Genomic DNA, 18,680 nt, shown 5'->3' on the forward strand with positions numbered 1-18,680 from the left:
TACTCAAGTACATTTTAATTCTAAACTTCTACTTGTGGCAGAGTATTTCTACACTGCAGTGTTGATACGTTTACGTTTACATAAGTAAAGAAGAATGCTTGTACTTTTCCCACAACTGTTCATTTAGAAAGGAACGGCTCCCTACTGCGAACCGGATCCCATCGTTCATTTCAAAGAGCCGTTCAAAAGACTCGATTCGTTCACGAACGTCCCATCTCCATTCAGCAGTGATGTTTTGATAGCAGCATCATGGTCACGTTCCAGTTCTAGACCGTCCGGAGACTTGCTGTTGCTCAAAGCGTTTCTCTTCGCTGCTGAACGGATACTGATATCGAATAATCGAACCGTCGTCATTTTTGAAAGGTAAGCTTTTTGCACTGCAATAAACCTACACCAGCGCTGACAGTAGCTCCCCTGCTAACTGGCTAGATAACAATATGGCTAAGCAAGATAGCTGTTAGCAACAGGTAGCCCACATTTTGACCACCGTTAGTGCATTCAAGGACCCCCAAATTGACACTTATTATCCCGAGGACCCCCATTTGAAAAGATATCCCACATAATCCCAGGGACCCTCTGGTCCATAGCGTTAGTGGAGGACCCCACTAAGGCTATGGACCAGAGCTCAGCTAATACAGTATTATAAGAACATATTTTTACGGCTCTAGCAGTGATTCTCAACCATTTAAATGTCAAGGACCACCAGTTTGACTTGCATTAGGCTACGGACCCTCATTTAATGAGACCCCACTTTATATTGTAAAATCCACTTGGATTCCATTTGTACACTGAGTTAGAGACCCATAAGGGTCCATTTGGTTCCCAACTATATCAATTAGCTCGGGACTCACTGGAACTCCATCAAGGACGGTCCCTTGGGGTCCCCGGGGCTTGACCCCACTTTGAGAACCCATGTATTAGTCTTATTATTATTTCTATCTTGCTATGTTTGATATTGTGACATAGTTGTGCACGGTAATGAGTGGCAATGGCCAGGAGTAGCAATAACACTTTCAACAATTTTCAATTTCAAACATAATGGCAGCCAAAGGCTGTCAAATCAAATTACAAAGGTGTGCCAGTGCCTGCTGTTTACACGTTTCTTTGAAAGCGAAAATATTGTTTACCGACAAAACGTTTCTCTGTTTGGACGTTTATTAGTCAACCATAATTCCCTATCCCTTTCTCTTTCGTAGTACTAAAATGACCCCAATGTAAACAAGCCAGGTTAGAATCATATTAGTAAGTTACCTTGTTTCTGATCTGTACTGTCCTATGCTGTGCTTTTCCTATGCAAACCGCTAATAAAGTAGTGAAATCCAGGTCCTGTTATAGTTGTGTAGATTAGAACAGTGGTTCTCAAACGTTTTTAGGTAGTTGAGACCCAAAAGAGAAATTAGATGTTTGCCCGGCCGGGACCCAAACTAGTGAAAACAGCAGATCTACAAGCTTCGCGCCGCGTTGTGACCTTGTAGATCGGCTTTTTTCCCTAGTTCTTAAACATATTTTCTAATTTATGGAATTTCCTAGATTTTGTATTTGATTTATTCATTAATTATTTATTATTAACAAATACAAAAATTAAAGGGACCCATAAGAATGTGGTCAAATGGGTCCCGACCCAGTGTTTGGGAACCAGTGGTGTAGAATACAATGGACTATCAAATCCAAGTCTGACCAGTGAACATTCTGTTCCACACAGCCATGTCCTTCCACCAGGATCGCGGGGGCCCCAGAGGTGGAGCGCCTCCCGGCCAGCACGGCTCTCCCCAGAACTACCGACCTTGCAATCTTCGGCCACCGCCTCCACAACCGCCCGCTCCCCCGTACCACTATGACCCTCAGGCCCATCCCAGCGGCGGCTACCACGGAAGCAGTGGCTACATGGCCCCTCACTCTGACTTCATGCCGTACCCCCCTCCAGTGTCCTCCCAGACTCCCGGTCCGCTTGGCCAGTGTCCCATGCGGCCGCCTTTCCCCAAGCCGCCCGCCCGACATGGTTTTCCGGAGCCGCCCCCCAACTTCCCGCCGCCTCTGACCAGCTCTTCGGGCGGATCCGCATCCGGATCGCAGGCGTCACAGTCTCAGAGCGGATACCAGCCGTACATGATGCCCCCCATACCCCCTCCGCCCATGCCGCACCCGCCCATGCCTCCGTCGATGCCCCCTCAGTCCATGGGCTACCATCCCCCGTACGCCATGAACTACCCGCATCCTCCTCACCCGCCCTTCCCTCCGCCTGGCTTCAGCCCCGGTGGCTATGGCCAGAGCTCGTTCAAGCCAGACCCCGGCTTCAGGCATGGGGGCCAGGGACAGGGACAGGGCCACGGGGGCCAGGGCCATGGGGGCCAGGGCCATGGGGGCCAGGGCCAGTACAAGTACGAGAAGCCCCCCGAGAGCCGCAGGTCACCGCCGGACCACGGGCATCGCCACGACGAGCACAGGCAGAAGAGCTACGGCTCTGGTGGCCATGTTGACAGGTAGGGTAGGGCTGCCATGATCCATCATGATGTATTCTACTTGACGATGAATTTCCCACAAATAATTGCGATTTAACAATAATGAACATATGAATAAACACTTTTCTGTCTGGCTTTTGGGCTCCTCAAACAAAAATTGCACGGGGAAAATACGACAAATAACTTAAAATATACGAATACATGACAGACATTTACATATTTAATATTTCATATATTTAATATTTTATGCCTTTAAAATGTAAAACAAAAAAGTTAAATAGACGATCTTCAGGGGTGTCCAAAGTGCGGCACGGGGGCCAAATACGGCCTGGGAACACATTTTATACGGCCCGCGACTTCATTCCTAAATTTGGACGCCCCTAATCTACAAGCGCACGTCAGTTTGTAGATCTGCTATTTCTTACACCCTCCAGAAAAACGCGATTATGCGATCGCAGAATTTCCCGCAATAATCAATAAATGCCGCTGATTATGCGGGGGCTCGCATGATTTCACAATCCCCGCATATTCACCGCATATTTAGCATATTTCCGCGGAAAATATGCGAAATATGCGGGCATCGCTTGATTTCACAATCCCCGCACTTTTTCGCATAAAAGTATAAAGTCGTCGCTTCACTGTTCAATCACGTTCAGACACAAAACAGAAGCAAAACAATGATGCGCTGTGAAACCTGTGGCTCCTCTCTGTGTGTGTGTGTGTGTGTGTGTGTGTGTGTGTGTGTATGTGTGTGTGCCGTGCGATTGCGTGCACGCTGCACCGTGAGAACTGCAGGCAGACAGAGAGAGAGATGCAGGCATAATGTAGGCTATACGGTATGAGCGTTGGCCCTCGCCAACGTGACGCTAGAATAACACACTCTTCCTCGGTCCTCAAACTTCAAGAAACGACAAATTAAAGTTTATCCTACTTGTGTTGAGGTCTCCATTGTTCTCCGTTTGAAACGTTGCGTCGTTGCCGTTCAAAGCAAACGAGCACCTCTCCGAAAAAAAGTAGCACGCAGTATTCCATGGATGGATAGGAACAGCAATTGAATGCATAACATTTTAATCCCTTAAATCCCTTTAGAGAGAGCAAAACCACATAAATAAACCAGAGTTTTGCTTTAGCAGTGAGCTGTATCCTTAGCAATCACATAGGCCATAAGGTAATTATTTTTGCCTTGATGTAGCCCATTAAGGTAATTAAATTGCAGATATTTGACAGAGGTTTGCTTTTTTGCCTTGAAAATAATGAAAGGCAGTCAAAAGTCTGTTTTGCATTTCTCAATTCACTCAAGGACCCTTAAATTCGTGTTTTGACTACTTTGATGACTACTTAGTGATGTTGTGAGCTTGTAGATTGTCTATTTCCAAATAGCCAGTGTACTGTATATTAAAGTGGTTTAATTAATAGTTATCAATTTTTATTATAATATGTATATATACTGTAGGCTATAAATATGTTTTTTAAGTTCCCGCATATTTCGCATAATTTCGCATTTAATCGCAACTTCCACAAGTTCCCGCATATTTCGCATTGTCATCGCATAAATTCACACAAAAACCCCGCATAATTCACAGCATAATCAAGGATTTTTGCCCGCAAAATCAAGGATTTTAGCCCGCATAATCAAGGATTTTTGCCCGCGTTTTTCTGGAGGGTCTAATTTCTGCTTGTTTTTTTTTATTGTGAAAAAAAAATTAAGCAATGACCTCAAATAAGGCTGTTATGTAATGATTGTGACAGGCCAAGCGGGCCTAGCGGCGACAGGCACAAGATGGAGTTCTCTGGACAGAGGAAGGAGCGGGGGAGGAGCCCAGACAGGAGTGTGAGACCAGATGGAGGACGATACAGGTCTGAGTATGACCGAGGCAGGAGCTCCCCACCCAGGCACAGGAGCAGGGAGCGAAGCAGGTACCACCGTACAAGGAGAGCAAGTGCCCTCTTTGTGTATGTGTGTGTGTATATATGTCACGGTTTGTTAGAGAAACAGGACGGTCGAGAAACGGAGCACTCGTGGTGCCGCACGGGGCGGAACAAGTGGTCGCCCACAACAACGTCCTCCAGGCGGAGCCGCTCGATTGTCCACGACATTGCAAGCGGCGCGAAGGCCAGCGGACCTTGGTCCTGCTCTTCGCCCCCGAGCGCCGCAGGCGCGAGTGGCTGCGAAGAGCGGGCCAGGGCCGCGCGGCGCTCCGCCGGCCGCGCGAGTTACGAAGCCGTGGTGAATGCAATCGTTATATTTATTACGGCCTGGGCAAGCCCACGATAAACGCTCATAGTAAGCTAATGGCTAAGCTAATGGCTAAACACCACCCAGCTAGGCTAGTAAATAAAGAAAGAGAGTCGCAAACGAGTGACGTCAGCGCCTGCACTAGTGAATGGCTGTCTATGGGCTGTCGTCGCCATCTGGTGGTGATTAGTGTGTGGTGAACGACAAAACAAGCGCTCTTACTCTTACCGTCCTGAGTTACCCAAACATACTGTAACATATATACTGTATATAGTACACACACACACACACACACACACACACACACACACACACACACACACACACACACACACACACACAGTCACACACCTCTCCAAAAATGAGAATATTGTGTAAAGAGAGCAGCAGATGCCATTGCACCACATTTCATCACTGACTGAGGAAACTTCACACTGGACTTCTGAGTGGTCTCGTGTAATATCATAATATTATGATATACAGATTTTTGATTTTCATGAGCTGTATGCCATAACAATCAGAAGGTTTTGAATATTTCACTGCATGCACAATGTATCTAGAATATATGAAAGTTTAATTATACCAGTAAGACTCCCTAATCGGGAGATAACTGACCGTCAGGTCGCAGCGTGATTTTAGAGCAAAATGTGTAGGAGCAGTGTCCAAAAAAAGTGTTTGAAAAAATCGGTCTGATGGTGGTGCTATATGGGACAGATCCATGTTGATGACATGAGTGTAGAGATATTGTGTACCGATTTGCGTGATTTTAGGGCAAAATCTGTAGAAGTGTCCAAAAATGTGTTTGAAAAAAGAAAACTACCAGATGGTGGCGATATATGGGACAGATCCATGTTGATGACATGAGTGTAGACATACTTGCCCTCATTTATCAATGGAGTGTAAAAAATGGTCTATTTTTTTCACCAAATTTTGCGTAGGGCAACGTGTGCACGGCATTTATCAATGCTTCCTAAACAGACACACCTGGCGTACATTTGATCCCAGCGTTGATAAATGCGCAGGCTGAAATTTAAATAACACGCCCTTAATTATTCTCGAAACGGCCCCATTTTACGACCAGAACAACCCGAATACGACCTAACAACCAAAGAAAAGCCATGTCCGCGTCCCACACAGACCACGCACACATGCACGCACGCACGCACACACCTACACACGCAACTAGGCTACTTGGAACAGCAGCATTTTGGTTTACACAGCAGTCTTTGACAGTGGAAACGTGGGATTAACCAACGGTACAATCTTTGACAAGGAGGCTATAGCACCGCAGCCGACATGAATGACACAAGTCACTGGTCACTGCCATGAATACTTTTGGATATTAATTTAAACCATTGCCTACCCGTGCGTGCGCAGACAGAGCGCGTTCATTTGGTTACAAGCAATCATATTCCCCATGACCATGATCTCAAGGCTCGCCACGTCGGGTTTCATCATTAACTCCAGCATAGTGTACAGAATCTACTGTATAAATTGAGAGACCCCACGGTTACGTTTTGGATATTAATTTAACCCAATTTCGGTGACGAGCGCAATGCACTTTTGAGTGCTTGAACTAGCGATCATGTACCGTTCCTGCGTGGGCTTGTCTTCTCCCAGGTGGGCCGTGGACCAAATAAATCATCCGCAGCGTGCGTGCGCGGGGCTGGGCACAGCCAGGTTTGGAGCTTCGGGTTTTATCCATATTTAAAAGGACTCGCGTCACTGTATAAATTGGAGGCTCACGCCTCACGGTAGATCACAGCGGCGCCGCGCTGGTCCCGAAAATGCTCTCGCATGCGTTCGTAGGCTATAATAATGTGCTTGTTCTGAGCCAGGTCTGCAATCTTAAAATATAGACTGTTAAAGCACTTAACAGTAGATTGCTTCCATGTTGCTAGATTTTGATTGCTTGTCATTGTAACTTGGAAATAAAATCGGCGTGCATGACTAGTTACACAATGCTGCTCCGCACGTCTACAATGGAACAAAGTGGTGTAGGATGAATCCTACACCACCTCTGGACTTGACGTGAGATTTTATCCTACCCTACGCCAACGTCAAAGTCAAGTTGAAATGATAAATGTCGAGACTTCCCTAAATTTCGGTGTACACCCAAATTTTGATCTGCACCACGTTGATAAATGAGGGCCAACGTGTCCCGATTTGTGTGATTTTAGGGCAAAATCTGTAGGAGCATTGTTCCAAAGATGTGTTTGAAAAAATCGTCCTGGTGGTGGCGCTATATGGGACAGATCCATGTTGAAGACATGAGTGTAGACCAAGTGTGTACCGATTTGCGTGATTTGAGGGCAAAATTTGTAGGAGCAGTGTCCAAAAATGTGTTTTGCAAGAATCGGACTCATGGTGGCGCTAGAAGAGGGCCATGTGAGAAAGAGGAGGTTGTGATTTGATAGCCAATGAGTGTGTGTGCAAAATTTGGCATGGATCGGGGCAACGGTTGCGGAGATATGAGAAGGGCAAAAGTGTGACGTGTGAGTGACAGACTGACTGACGGACGGACTGACTGACTGACAGCTGGTGGAGGTTTTGATAGTAACTGCGACCTGACAGTCGCAATTACAGATGTAGATTAACTTACATACCTTAAATCAACTGGACCGCTGATGTGGAGTAACTTTTGTGTTTTGTGTTTGAAGGGAGAGGCATCGCCACAGGGACAGTCGGACTCCCGACAGGCATAGGAAGAGACCAAGAAGGTACCTATCTGTCTACACATCCGCTGTATAGTCCTGGCAGTCAAACTCTGATCCACACCATTTCTTTCACTGCATTTGAGGATAATGTCGCTGTCGGTGGAAAACCAAAACGGTTACTTTTTGGACATACAAGGTTTAAACAAATCACAGCGAGGCGCAGGTTTGTAGATCGGCTAATTGTGCTACCTTTGTGTGACAGTGTAGTATGAAGTGGGTCATTAATTTGAACAAAAAACATAAAAAGTTGAAATATGGAGCTATAAGGTTTCAGCGTTTCTAGCGCCTGCCAGGATTGGGCCTCAAACGCGGCATCAACTTTTTGTGGTGGAACATGCTATTATTTTGTCACACATTGACAGTTTGCAGTGGTGTTCCTAAACTTTTCAGACATTCTTTACTATTTTGAAAAACAAACTATTAGCCCATTTAGACCTGAGGCCCATTCTAAAAACTTCTTCTAAAAAGTTTTCTGAAAACCTTAAAGGGATATTCCACTTTCAACAGGGAGCAGTGGTAGGGCCTCTCTCCATATACACACCCATTGTAACTTCAAACTCCATTTTAACCATGATAGATTCATTAAAAACACCCATTATTTTTTCTGGTTACTCATACTACCCTCCTAATACATGAGCAGGCCGTGTTTTTTTTCGATAACTTTTTTCATGTATTTTTAATAATTATTTGGGGAAATGGAAAAAAATTAATTAAAAGAATATATTATTAAAAATAAATTAAAAAAGTTATGGAAAAAACACGGTCTGCTCACGTATTAGGATGGTATTATGAGTCACCAGAAAACATAATGGGTGTTTTTAATGAATCTATCATGGTTAAAATGAAGTTTGAAGTTACAATGGGTGTGTGTGGGGAGAGGCCCTGGGCCTGGAGGGCCTGGTAACATTTACATCAAATATCTAAATATTCAATCAAGCTAATTAAAAACTGTTCAGGGTGTTCATAAAAGCCTGATTAGATGATAAAATTACAAAAAGTTTTTTTGAAAGTGTTATATCCCTTTAAATTTGTATTTAAAAAAAAAAAAGTAAGATACATTTTGCCACACCATATGTATAGCAACAACTAATGAGACACAGCGTTGTCCCCCGGATTGAAAGGTATCACAGCGTAATGAGCGTATAGCTTACAACAGGTCTAAATTGAGTTGAATCCTTTTTTTAATGTGTTTTTATTCTGCTGCTGATTTTATTTTATTCATTCAGTTTTAACTAAAACGTGTAACTTTTGATGAGTGCTTTATTATTATCATACATACACATTATGTTTATACACCAGATGGCGCTGGCTAACCACAATCCATTACAAACATAATGACATTTTTTTTCTTCCCTGTGGCAGCCGGTCGACGAGCAAGGAGAGAAAGCGCAGCCGCTGGGGCGAGGAGGAGAGGGAGGCGAGGAGGTCAGAGAGCTCTGGTCTCAGCAGGGAGCGTAGCCACACCTCGCAGCGGGGCAGGGAGACGGAGGAGTCCCCCTCGGACCGAGACCGAGACAGGGAGCGCGACAGGGACAGGGAGAGAGATGCACGGGAGAAGGAGAAGGAGAAAGGGGAGGAGGAGAGAGAGGAGGATGAGCTGTTGAAGCCCGCTTGGATCCGCTGCACACACGCCGAGAACTACTACTCCAACGACCCCATGGACCAAGTGGTATAGTCACCCGAGCTAGCTGCGTGTGCCGCCGTTCGTTGCAAACGTTCACAACCACAAGCATCGTTGCTCAGTATATATTGACAGAAACAATAAAGTTACTGTGCTGTACTGTTTTCAACTTGTTGAAGTATTCAATAAACAAAAAAAAAGGTCAAGGTGCTGTAAGTGATATGTTCTGGTTAAAACAAAGTTTCTTTACATTTAAAAAGTTGAAGCTCTATATTCTGATTCTGTAATATATATGTTGATCAGGAAAGTGGATCTCTCCAGCTATTTAGTAAACAGAAAATACATTTTCACACATTTCTCTCCTGATTGGATGATATTGTTAATCTACTTAATCCTAAAGCCACGGACAGACATAAGATGCAAAAGCCTCTATCTCGCCTTTTAGTCGGGGGACTTAAGGATATCTCGCGCTAATCAGTCTAAAAGCGCGAAATTGTGCACAGATGTAGCTCAGGGCATGCTCTAATGATTTAGCTAGGGCGCCCGAGTCGGCGACCTTCGGGGTCGCCACAGCAGCCAAATCAAGTTGGGCTCCCATTGACTTTCTATATAGGAGGAAAATACCCAGAAAAAAAAATAAAATCTGGGTATTTAAGTAGGATCTGAGGGGTCTAACTAAGGGTTTGTCATCATGCTGAATCCATTGCAAGCATTTGTTTTGCACAAAAAACATTCCTTGGGCTAGAAATGGCATCAGAAAACGATGCATGTATGGGTGAGCATTCATGTTAGTCGGAGGCCTTAGGGTTTTTTTTCTCGTGCTAATCAGTCTAAAAGCGCCAAATTTTGCACAGATGTAGCCCAAGGCATGCTCTAATGATTTAGCTAGGGCGCCCGAGTCGGCGACTTTCGGGGTCGCCACAGCTCCAGAAAACACCCAAAAAACTCTGAAAAGTGATGACTCATCACTTTTCATCACTAAACCATCGTTTTCCTGGGCCATTTGTAGCCCAAGGAATGTTTTTTGTGCAAAACAAATGCTTGCAGTGGATCCAGCATCATTACAAACCCCTAGTTAGACCCCTCAAATCCAACTTAAATACCCAGAAAAAAAGTCTTTTTCTGGGTATTTTCCTCCTGTATAGAAAGTCGATGGGAGCCCAACTTGATTTGGCCGCTGTGGCGACCCCGAAGGTCGCCGACTCGGGCGCCCTAGCTAAATCATTAGAGCATACCCTGGGCTACATCTGTTCAAAATGTCGCGCTTTTAGACTAATTAGCGCGAGATTACCATGTCATCTCCCTTAGGCCCCCGACTATTTGGGGGAGGCGGGGGGAAAGCATTGTCCCATTAATTCCCTATGGAAGTCACATGTTTTTTTGCCTCTAGCATGCCTCTTGGCTTAAGTCAAGCTATGAATTGGACGCTGCCCTTCCCCCCTCCTCCCCCAAGGGCATGCTAGAGGCTTGTGCCTCTAATGTCTGATCGTGGCCTAAGAGCTCTAAAGCAATGTTTACTATGGGAATAAAGCTATTAAAAACTTTCATTGCCTTTAAGTAAATGCAAACAATTGAATAGCACTGTTTGTGTTGCCATTATTATGCAAAAAAAACAAACTTGCAAACTTGCACTTTAAAATATTAAATAGCTTAATAAAAATAGATTCAAATTAACAAATTATCTGTTTAATTTATATTTAAATGTTTGTCAAACACTTGAAAACATGTTTCACGCACGGGTCGCTGACCTGGGGCATAACATTGTCTCTTCACCGTTGACTCTGTGCTTCTTTTATACTCCAGGGTGACTCTACTGTCGTGGGCACCAGCAAACTGCGGGAATTGTTTGAGCGTTTCGATGAGGAGCTGGGCCAGAGGCAGGAGCGTGCCAAATCTACCAGACCTAACTGGGAGCCGCCGAAGACCAAGCTAGACGAGGACCCAGGTGATCTATGTAGGATTGTAAATCAGACGAAGTCTGGTTAGCTCTGATTGACTCAGGGCTGTATAGCAGCATAGTGGTGGACAGGGTGTGTGACTGTCACGTCACGTGAATGGAAATTCATATCGTCACTGTCGGACAGAAACCTTGTATTTCCATATTAGAACTTTTTTTTTTTTTGTCATTGAATTCCCTACTCCCTGTGTCGTATAAATGTAGTGTTGAGACTCATTGTTAGTTTGTAGTTCGGCTATCTGAAAAGGTTTTTTGAAGAGCTTAATTCTGTTTGGAGTTTTAACATTAACACACAAGTCCAGGATTGTCCCAGTTCTTCATAACATGTCCTTTTATTGAACACATTGCCTGTGCTTCAGTCTAAGCCATTGAATCATTTTGGACTGTTGAGCATGTTATCTTAACTCATTCGTAGTTTACGGCCGTAAAGCCTGTTAATTTCTCTATGTCTTTCACTGCCGGCTTCTCCTACCGGTTAACGTGGGCGCTCGTCCAGTTCCCATCGTGCGTGATCGGACACTGCTATGCATCGTGTGTTCGCGTATTCCATCAGCTTCTCGAATCCGTTGAAACTTTTTCAATTGATCAATAAGTTCTCCATCTGTAAGCCGCGGAGTTCAGACAGAAAGTTAACGGGCCAAAATAGAGGACGGACTTCCGCTTCCGGTTCAGGGACTCCAATGTTAAAGTTGTCCGCTCAATAATGTGTCCGTGTAGAAACCGATCACGGAGCATTAGTTCCGGCCTATTTTAGTTGCGCTTCGATAAAAAAATGTTTTTTAATTAATTTTTATTACATTTACGGGCTCTACGGGCATGGCAGAGAAGGGGTACAAAGGGGTATTTTGATGGCAGAGTTTGTGTTAAAGACTGCCAACGTGGCTCGTCTTCTTCAGAACAGCACTACAGTTTACAGTTAATATTTAGGCATTTAGCAGAAACTTTTATCCAGTGTGAACAAGTGTGAAATGTCACATAGTCTTGACAGAAGTATCATTGTGTATAAGGCTTTAGTTTAGGCTGCTCAAGTGATTTAATATCTGTGATTTTCATGTGGTGCAAGATTGCTTAAGGAAGTGTGATCAAGAACTTGATATCAGAACAGGAAGTGTGAGCATGAAGCAAGTGTGTATGTGTGTGTGTGTGTTGACAGTTCCAGTTGTTGTTGTTTGAAATAAGAGTGAGCAATTTTATCGCCTCTATTTTTCTTTTGTTTGTATTGCTTGTATTTGGAAAACTGAAAGGAAATGTTTTTGTCTCCACCAGCCGAAACGCATGGCGAGAGTATGTTTTGCCCCTCCCTCCCTCCGTCCGTCCGTCCGTCTGTGTGTGTGTGTGTGTGTGTGTTCGTCCGTCCGTTACCAGCTAATCTCTGGCACCGTTGGCCCGGTCGCTGCCAAACTGTGCGGAGTGTGCGCACACACTCCATGGATGCCAATTCAGAAACTCTGCCCCACATTTTTTCACCTGGGCCTGTTCTAGCGCCACCATGAGGCCGATTTATCCACATTTCTGGACAGTAATCCTACAGATATTGTCCAAAAAATCACGCAAATCAATACAGAGTATCTCTATAGTGATGTGATCAGACGGATTTGTCCGATATATCATATTCTATCCTGAATGGCTAACATTGGATTCCAAAGTTTGCAGGATTGGTCAGTTTTGAACAAAATGCCTCAAATCCTGAACACAGTCTGCGATTTGTGTGAGATTTTGCATGCACATTCCCACTAGGTCAAGGAACAAATGCCACCCCTTTCTTTTTTTTAAAATAGTTTTTGGGCTTTTATGCCTTTATTGATAGGAAAGTTGACTGACAGGAAATTAGGGGAGAGATGGGGAGTGACACGCGGCAAAGGTTGTCCAGATCGGGAATCGAACCGGCGATGCCGCCAGGCATCCATGCCTATGTGGCAATGCCTAATATGCGCCTGGACCAGTAGACCAGCGGGCGCCCCTAATGCCACCCCTTTCACATTGTCCTGTTATAGTGCCACCAGCAAAAAACATTTTTTGGAAACAAAATGCCTCAAATCATGCATGCAGGGTCTGATTGCCGTGAAAGGCCCAAGAACACATGGCACCCTTTTCACATTGGCCTATTATAGCACCACCAGGAAGCCACACTAACCTACCTGACCTGGCGGAGACCAGTGTTTGGAAGAGCACTTCTTCTAGTATTTAAGTCTCTGTTGTCCCACAGAACAAAATCTCTATAATAGTCTTTGTACAACCCCTACAATGCCAAACACACCAAGCGTAGCAGACTCCCAACATGCTCCGAAGAAACGTTAAAGATATGAACGTAATCATGCTATGCATTTGTTGTTTCTCAGGCCTTGCAGTGTCATATTTTAGGATATAAACACTGGCAGTGTTCCTAAATAGAGATAACTCAAGTCATCTTTAAATTATTTCCTTTCTTGGTGTGATTTTATGCTGGCAGAAATCTTATGCATTTTTTCATGGTACTCTCTTTCATTCAAATCAGCATCTCTACTTCTCCAAGTAGTGGAGATGCTATTATTTTAACCGTCACCTTTATAAATTGGGGGCTGGCTTCTGTTCCACTCGCCGACTGGCTGGGAAATGATTGATGTCTAATATGAATAGGAAACAGTCTTTATTTTCCGTCAACAACTTTACTTTATACTTTTCTTTCTTTATTTATTTATTTGGTTACTTGGGATAGTGCACATTGATGAATACAAGACAGTTGTAATACATGCACATGAGCAAGTGTAAATATGCCGGATTTAGAGAGAGGTACTTTCCATTCTCAGTCCCCCAAAAAACAAGAAACAATACAAACAATATAACAACATAGGTTAACTACAACACTCAATGTACATCAACAATCAGCAATAGGCATAATGTTGTCAACATAACCCTAAAGCTTTGAACAAAATTTGACGATGATTGTTCAAGGCAGAGTAAGGAATTGATTTAAGTTGTCGTGAGTTTTGCTTACCCAACATCTACAAAGGCTTTACACCCTCTTTGTTTTTTTTGTTTTTTACCCTACTCGGATAACGTATTTTAATTTATAAAGAAATGTGTTTGTATTTTGCTGCAATATTGTTGTGTACTGATTGTGAACACCACTCCTGTTGTTCACGATGTTGTGATGTTGCTTTCTTTGGTTCTTTGGTTTCCTTTGTAAAAGGCAACCGTTAAATCTTAGTTGGACCCACACCATCGTGCAAAGTAAAAGTCACATTCAAAGAAAGTGCTGATGCTAACTCTGACAGTGCCGTTAATGTGGTATTTTCTGTTTCTAGAAAACAGCAGCAGTGACTCTGAGTGCGACTCTGACGGAGAAGGTAGCACGGGTTCCAGCAGCTCTGACTCTGACATTTTTGACGTCATTGCTGAGATCAAGCGGAAGAAAGCTCACCCAGACCGCATGCACGAGGAGCTGTGGTACAACGACCCGGGACAGGTCAGTCAGATTCTGGGGTCATATATCCCATTCTCCCATATTATACAAATGTTAAAGAACGATGAGGAGTAAAACGATCTTTTGGGATATCAAAAAAGTTTGAAATTATCTTTCAATATTGTCAGAATGAAATGTACACCAAAAATCATAATAATAATAAATACATTACAATAAACACACACACACACGCCTGCACACACATCACACTGGGGGGGAGGGGCAAAAAAAAACGAAAGAATAATTTGTTTAGAAAATAATGTAGTGTTTAAAAAAGTGTTAAAATCGTATATCGTGAACCTAATATTGTGAGTTGAGTTGAGTGAAACTAATTGTTAGGCAAGAAGCAATGACCTCCACCTACTGTATGTCGTTACATTATAGGGGGCATCAGTTCCCTCCAGGAGGCGAGGGGAGGGGGGGTCCTGAGGGGGTACTTTATTGTAATGGGAACGCGGAACGGTAGATGTTTTGATGTTTTGATGTGGTGTAGTTTAGTGTAGTGTTGTGTTGTGTTGTGTGGCACTGTGGTGCTGAAGCTGCAGTCTAAATCCAGCAGTACAACTGCTCTACTCAAGTGGGACTCATCTCAATAGGAGCATTTCTCAAATTGCCAGCGCAATTCTGATTCCATTCCGTTCTCCTCTGTGCCTCAAAGCACAGAGAGTGACTCTTAACACTGCCAGGGTTGAGGGTTGTGCAGCTCAGTGGGAAGGATTAGATCGAGAATGACACTGACTGTCCCTCTGCCATGGTTCGAGGTTTCATTTCCACTGGGGAGCCACCCATGCTGTCAGTTTAGTCATGTATCTGAGTCACTTGAGATAAAAGAAAAAGAAAAGTGCAGCCATATGGCGTACGATCCTATTGGAATCCATTGTCTCTTGCGATTGTTAGCTGATTGCATTTGCTGTCTGCTGCAGATGAATGATGGCCCACTATGTAAGTGCAGCGCCAAGGCCAGACGCACAGGCATCCGCCACAGCATCTACCCAGGGGAGGAGGTATGATATGCAATGAATAAATCACCCTTTTCTTTTTACAGCATGGAATGGAACCTTGTCACACCAAGGGCAAAAGCATTATTCCTGTCAACCTAGACTGTATGTACTCTTTATGTATGCTGTGATTTACATATAACCATATTCCAATCTCCACATCGCTTTGTTGTAACCTATGTTGTGTTGGTAACCCCCCCTTTTCATGTAATCATCTACTTTTGTACAGACAGGGTTCCCACGGTCATGAAATTCCTGGAAATATTTTGAAAACAGATTTTTGTTTTCCAGGACTGGAAAAGTTTTGGAATTGATCAAGGGTCCTGGAAGGTCCTGGAAAAAATAGCTATCCATTGTTTTTGGTTATTGATTTTGTTAACTCATTTACTGCCACCATAAATCGACTTTGAGGGTTCCCTGCCACGATTTTATTACCTTTTGACGTGGGAGCGTGCGTGTCCATCGTGCACGATCCACATGCACGCCACGGTCCGTTCGCAGCGTGCACGCTTTATTTTTGCTACACTGCCTGTCTTTTGTCATTGCACATAGGAGTAAGAGACTCGTTATTGCTCTGAATTATTGTTATATCGTCCTGGAAATTGGGTTAAATATTCTGGAAAAGTTTTGGAAATTCATTGGTAAAAATTAGTGGGAACCCTGTACAGATCCATCTTAACACATTAGAATATTGGGTAAAAAGCATTGCAGATGCCATAGCACCCCAAATCATAACTGACTGCAGAAACTTCCCACTGGACTTCAAGCAACTCAGAACGTTGATATTTCTGTATTATAAATCTTGGTCTTCTGTATTATTGTAATATTTTGAATTATGCACTTTTGATATTCATGAGCTGTTATGCCAAAAAAAATGTTAACAAAAAAAGGTTTGGAATAATTCACTGCATGTGCAATGTATCTAGAATATATTTAAGTTTCAAGTAATATATGAACGTTTCAAGAAAAGTAACTGAACACAATATTCAAATTATTTTAGATGGATCTGTATATTTTGTGTGTGTGTGTGTGTGTGTGTGTGTGTGTGTGTGTGTGTGTGTGTGTGTGTGTGTGTGTGTGTGTGTGTGTGTGTGTGTGTGTGTGTGTGTGTGTGTGTGTGTGTGTGTGTGTGTGTGTGTGTACGCGTCGAGATTAAGTTATATTGAGAACAGGAGCGCTCGTTTTTGGGTACAAGGTGGAGCAGGCGGTGCCTCTTTCGGGGAACTAGGAATAATTTGACTGAAGTTAGGTTTAGGCATAGTTTTACTGAGGTTAGGTTTAGGCACAGTTTTACTGAGGTTAGGATTAGGGTTAGGTTTAGGCATAGTTTTACTGAGGTTAGGGTTAGGTTTAGGCATAGTAGCATTCTCCAGGTTAGCATTCGCTAGCGTGGGACTAATGCATGGGCTTCTTCCACATACAGGTGAACTTCTTCCACATCCAGGTGAACTAAAAACAAGCGCTCCTTTCCCAATCTAACTGGTTTCTCAAACTAACTGTAACATTATATATATATATATATATATATATATATATATATATATATATATATATATATATATATATATATATATATATATATATAAATAAAATGCATGTGTACAATTATAATTTTGTATATCTATCATTTATAAATCTGTAATGGCTAATATATTTTCTGGTCCCAGCCTGTGAAAGAGTGTCGTCTAATGAACAACAACTCGGGCAAGCTGTTCCACTACAGGATCACTGTGTCTCCGCCCACCAACTTCCTGGTATGTCTCTCATTTCCTGCTCCAGAACTACACACCCACATAATTCTTCATGGAAAACTGAATGATCCAGGAAATTACAAGAAGAAGCCACAGAATTGCAGAATAACGGCAAAGAAAAGTGATGAAATGTACAGCACATTTGCTGTAGCTTTGCAGCACCGGTGCTAAAGTAATGGTGCCAAGTTATTCTTTTTTCGCAAACACTTAGACATCTGCAGTAGTCTTTTATAGCCAGAAAGCGACCGTGTGAAAATAGCACTTAATCATCACCTTAATTTAATAAATATGTTAAAGTACCTCTCTACACCTTTGGTGTGGTTTAAATCTTTAGAAAAAGCATTTCTGTTCCATAAATAAAGCGGCAATGCTGCCTGATTTATGACTATGCATGTTATAATATCCATTATCAGAACTGATGAACTTTTAATGCCGATTGAGACCAGTCGGTCAAGGCCATAGTTTAAGAATACGGTTTAGCTCAATGCTTACGTTGTACTGTACATACAGTAACATTATATGTGTGTAGCATCTGTCTGTGTGCATTTCTATTTATTGCACAAGTTATGTTATGGCGTTTACTCAAGTCCTGTGTGTGTTTCTTTGTGTCCTTTTCTTTTTTTTCCTCTCTTCTCTCTAGACTGACAGACCCACGGTGATTGAATATGATGACCATGAGTACCTGTTTGAAGGCTTCTCCCTCTTCTCCCACAAGCCACTCACTAATGTAAGTCCCTGCAATGTTTTCTCTGCTCTGTTTCTTTGCCTGTTCTCACTGCCTTTCCTGTACCAGAGATGAACGACTTCTGCAGATATGCATTTTTTTCTGTGTGTTTTCACATAATGGTACATATCTCTGAACTTTGACCTTTCACCAAACCAATACCTATGTAGGTCGGGGGGTGCATGACACGAATGGACAAAAGACAGCCTCTACTGGCCGTTTTATGATCCGTGTTTCACCTCTCATTCATTGTTAAATTATCTGATAAATTAAATTGTAAATGACCATGGCTGCACACATGCGCCTGTGTTGTTGTAAGGTTAACATGAAGCTTAATTAATAAATATTCAGTATTGGATTAATTAAATAAATATTCCATCGCGAGACAGTGTCGCTTGCCAAAAAGAGCATAGATAAAAGCGAACAAAGTGTCAGGATGAAACACTTTGTTAACTTGTAGATCAGTTCTTTTTCACAAGCAACACCTATGATGTATATGATACTATGGAGGTTAGATGATGTTTAAGTTACTTGATGGATCAATGTAGCGGAGTCTTGCTGTACAGTACAACTGTGGTTCTGATTATGCTTGCCAACACCAAAGCATGTGTGGTACATTTGAGGTGATATCATTAATAATTGTACACTTTTGCCATGAAGGTTTCAGTAGCTTCTAGTACAGGCTGCAGTGCATGATTGCTTTTTCATAGCTTCGTTAATGTTTGTATTATCGACCTAACAGAATCCTGATGTCTTTTTGGCTGTCACTGTGTGA

The 18,680-nt window shown here is 43.0% G+C and overlaps 1 protein-coding gene across 1 annotated transcript in view; it reads left to right on the plus strand.

The window, feature by feature from the left end:
- The first annotated feature begins 231 nt into the window (after window positions 1-231).
- The window catches only part of drosha (drosha ribonuclease III), a 180,813-nt gene continuing 162,364 nt past the window's right edge, over window positions 232-18,680 (plus strand). Inside the window, exons 1-10 of the mRNA XM_080751506.1 lie at window positions 232-363; window positions 1,703-2,480; window positions 4,209-4,376; window positions 7,356-7,415; window positions 8,775-9,081; window positions 10,837-10,978; window positions 14,275-14,435; window positions 15,356-15,436; window positions 17,098-17,184; window positions 17,822-17,908. Of these exons, the coding sequence (XP_080607632.1) occupies window positions 1,705-2,480; window positions 4,209-4,376; window positions 7,356-7,415; window positions 8,775-9,081; window positions 10,837-10,978; window positions 14,275-14,435; window positions 15,356-15,436; window positions 17,098-17,184; window positions 17,822-17,908 (1,869 nt within the window). The 5' untranslated portion in view covers window positions 232-363; window positions 1,703-1,704. The remainder of the gene's footprint in view (window positions 364-1,702; window positions 2,481-4,208; window positions 4,377-7,355; window positions 7,416-8,774; window positions 9,082-10,836; window positions 10,979-14,274; window positions 14,436-15,355; window positions 15,437-17,097; window positions 17,185-17,821; window positions 17,909-18,680) is intronic.

The sequence above is a fragment of the Nannobrachium achirus genome, assembly GCF_963921795.1.
Source record: "Nannobrachium achirus genome assembly, chromosome: 21".
Classification (NCBI taxonomy): Eukaryota; Metazoa; Chordata; class Actinopteri; order Myctophiformes; family Myctophidae; genus Nannobrachium; species Nannobrachium achirus.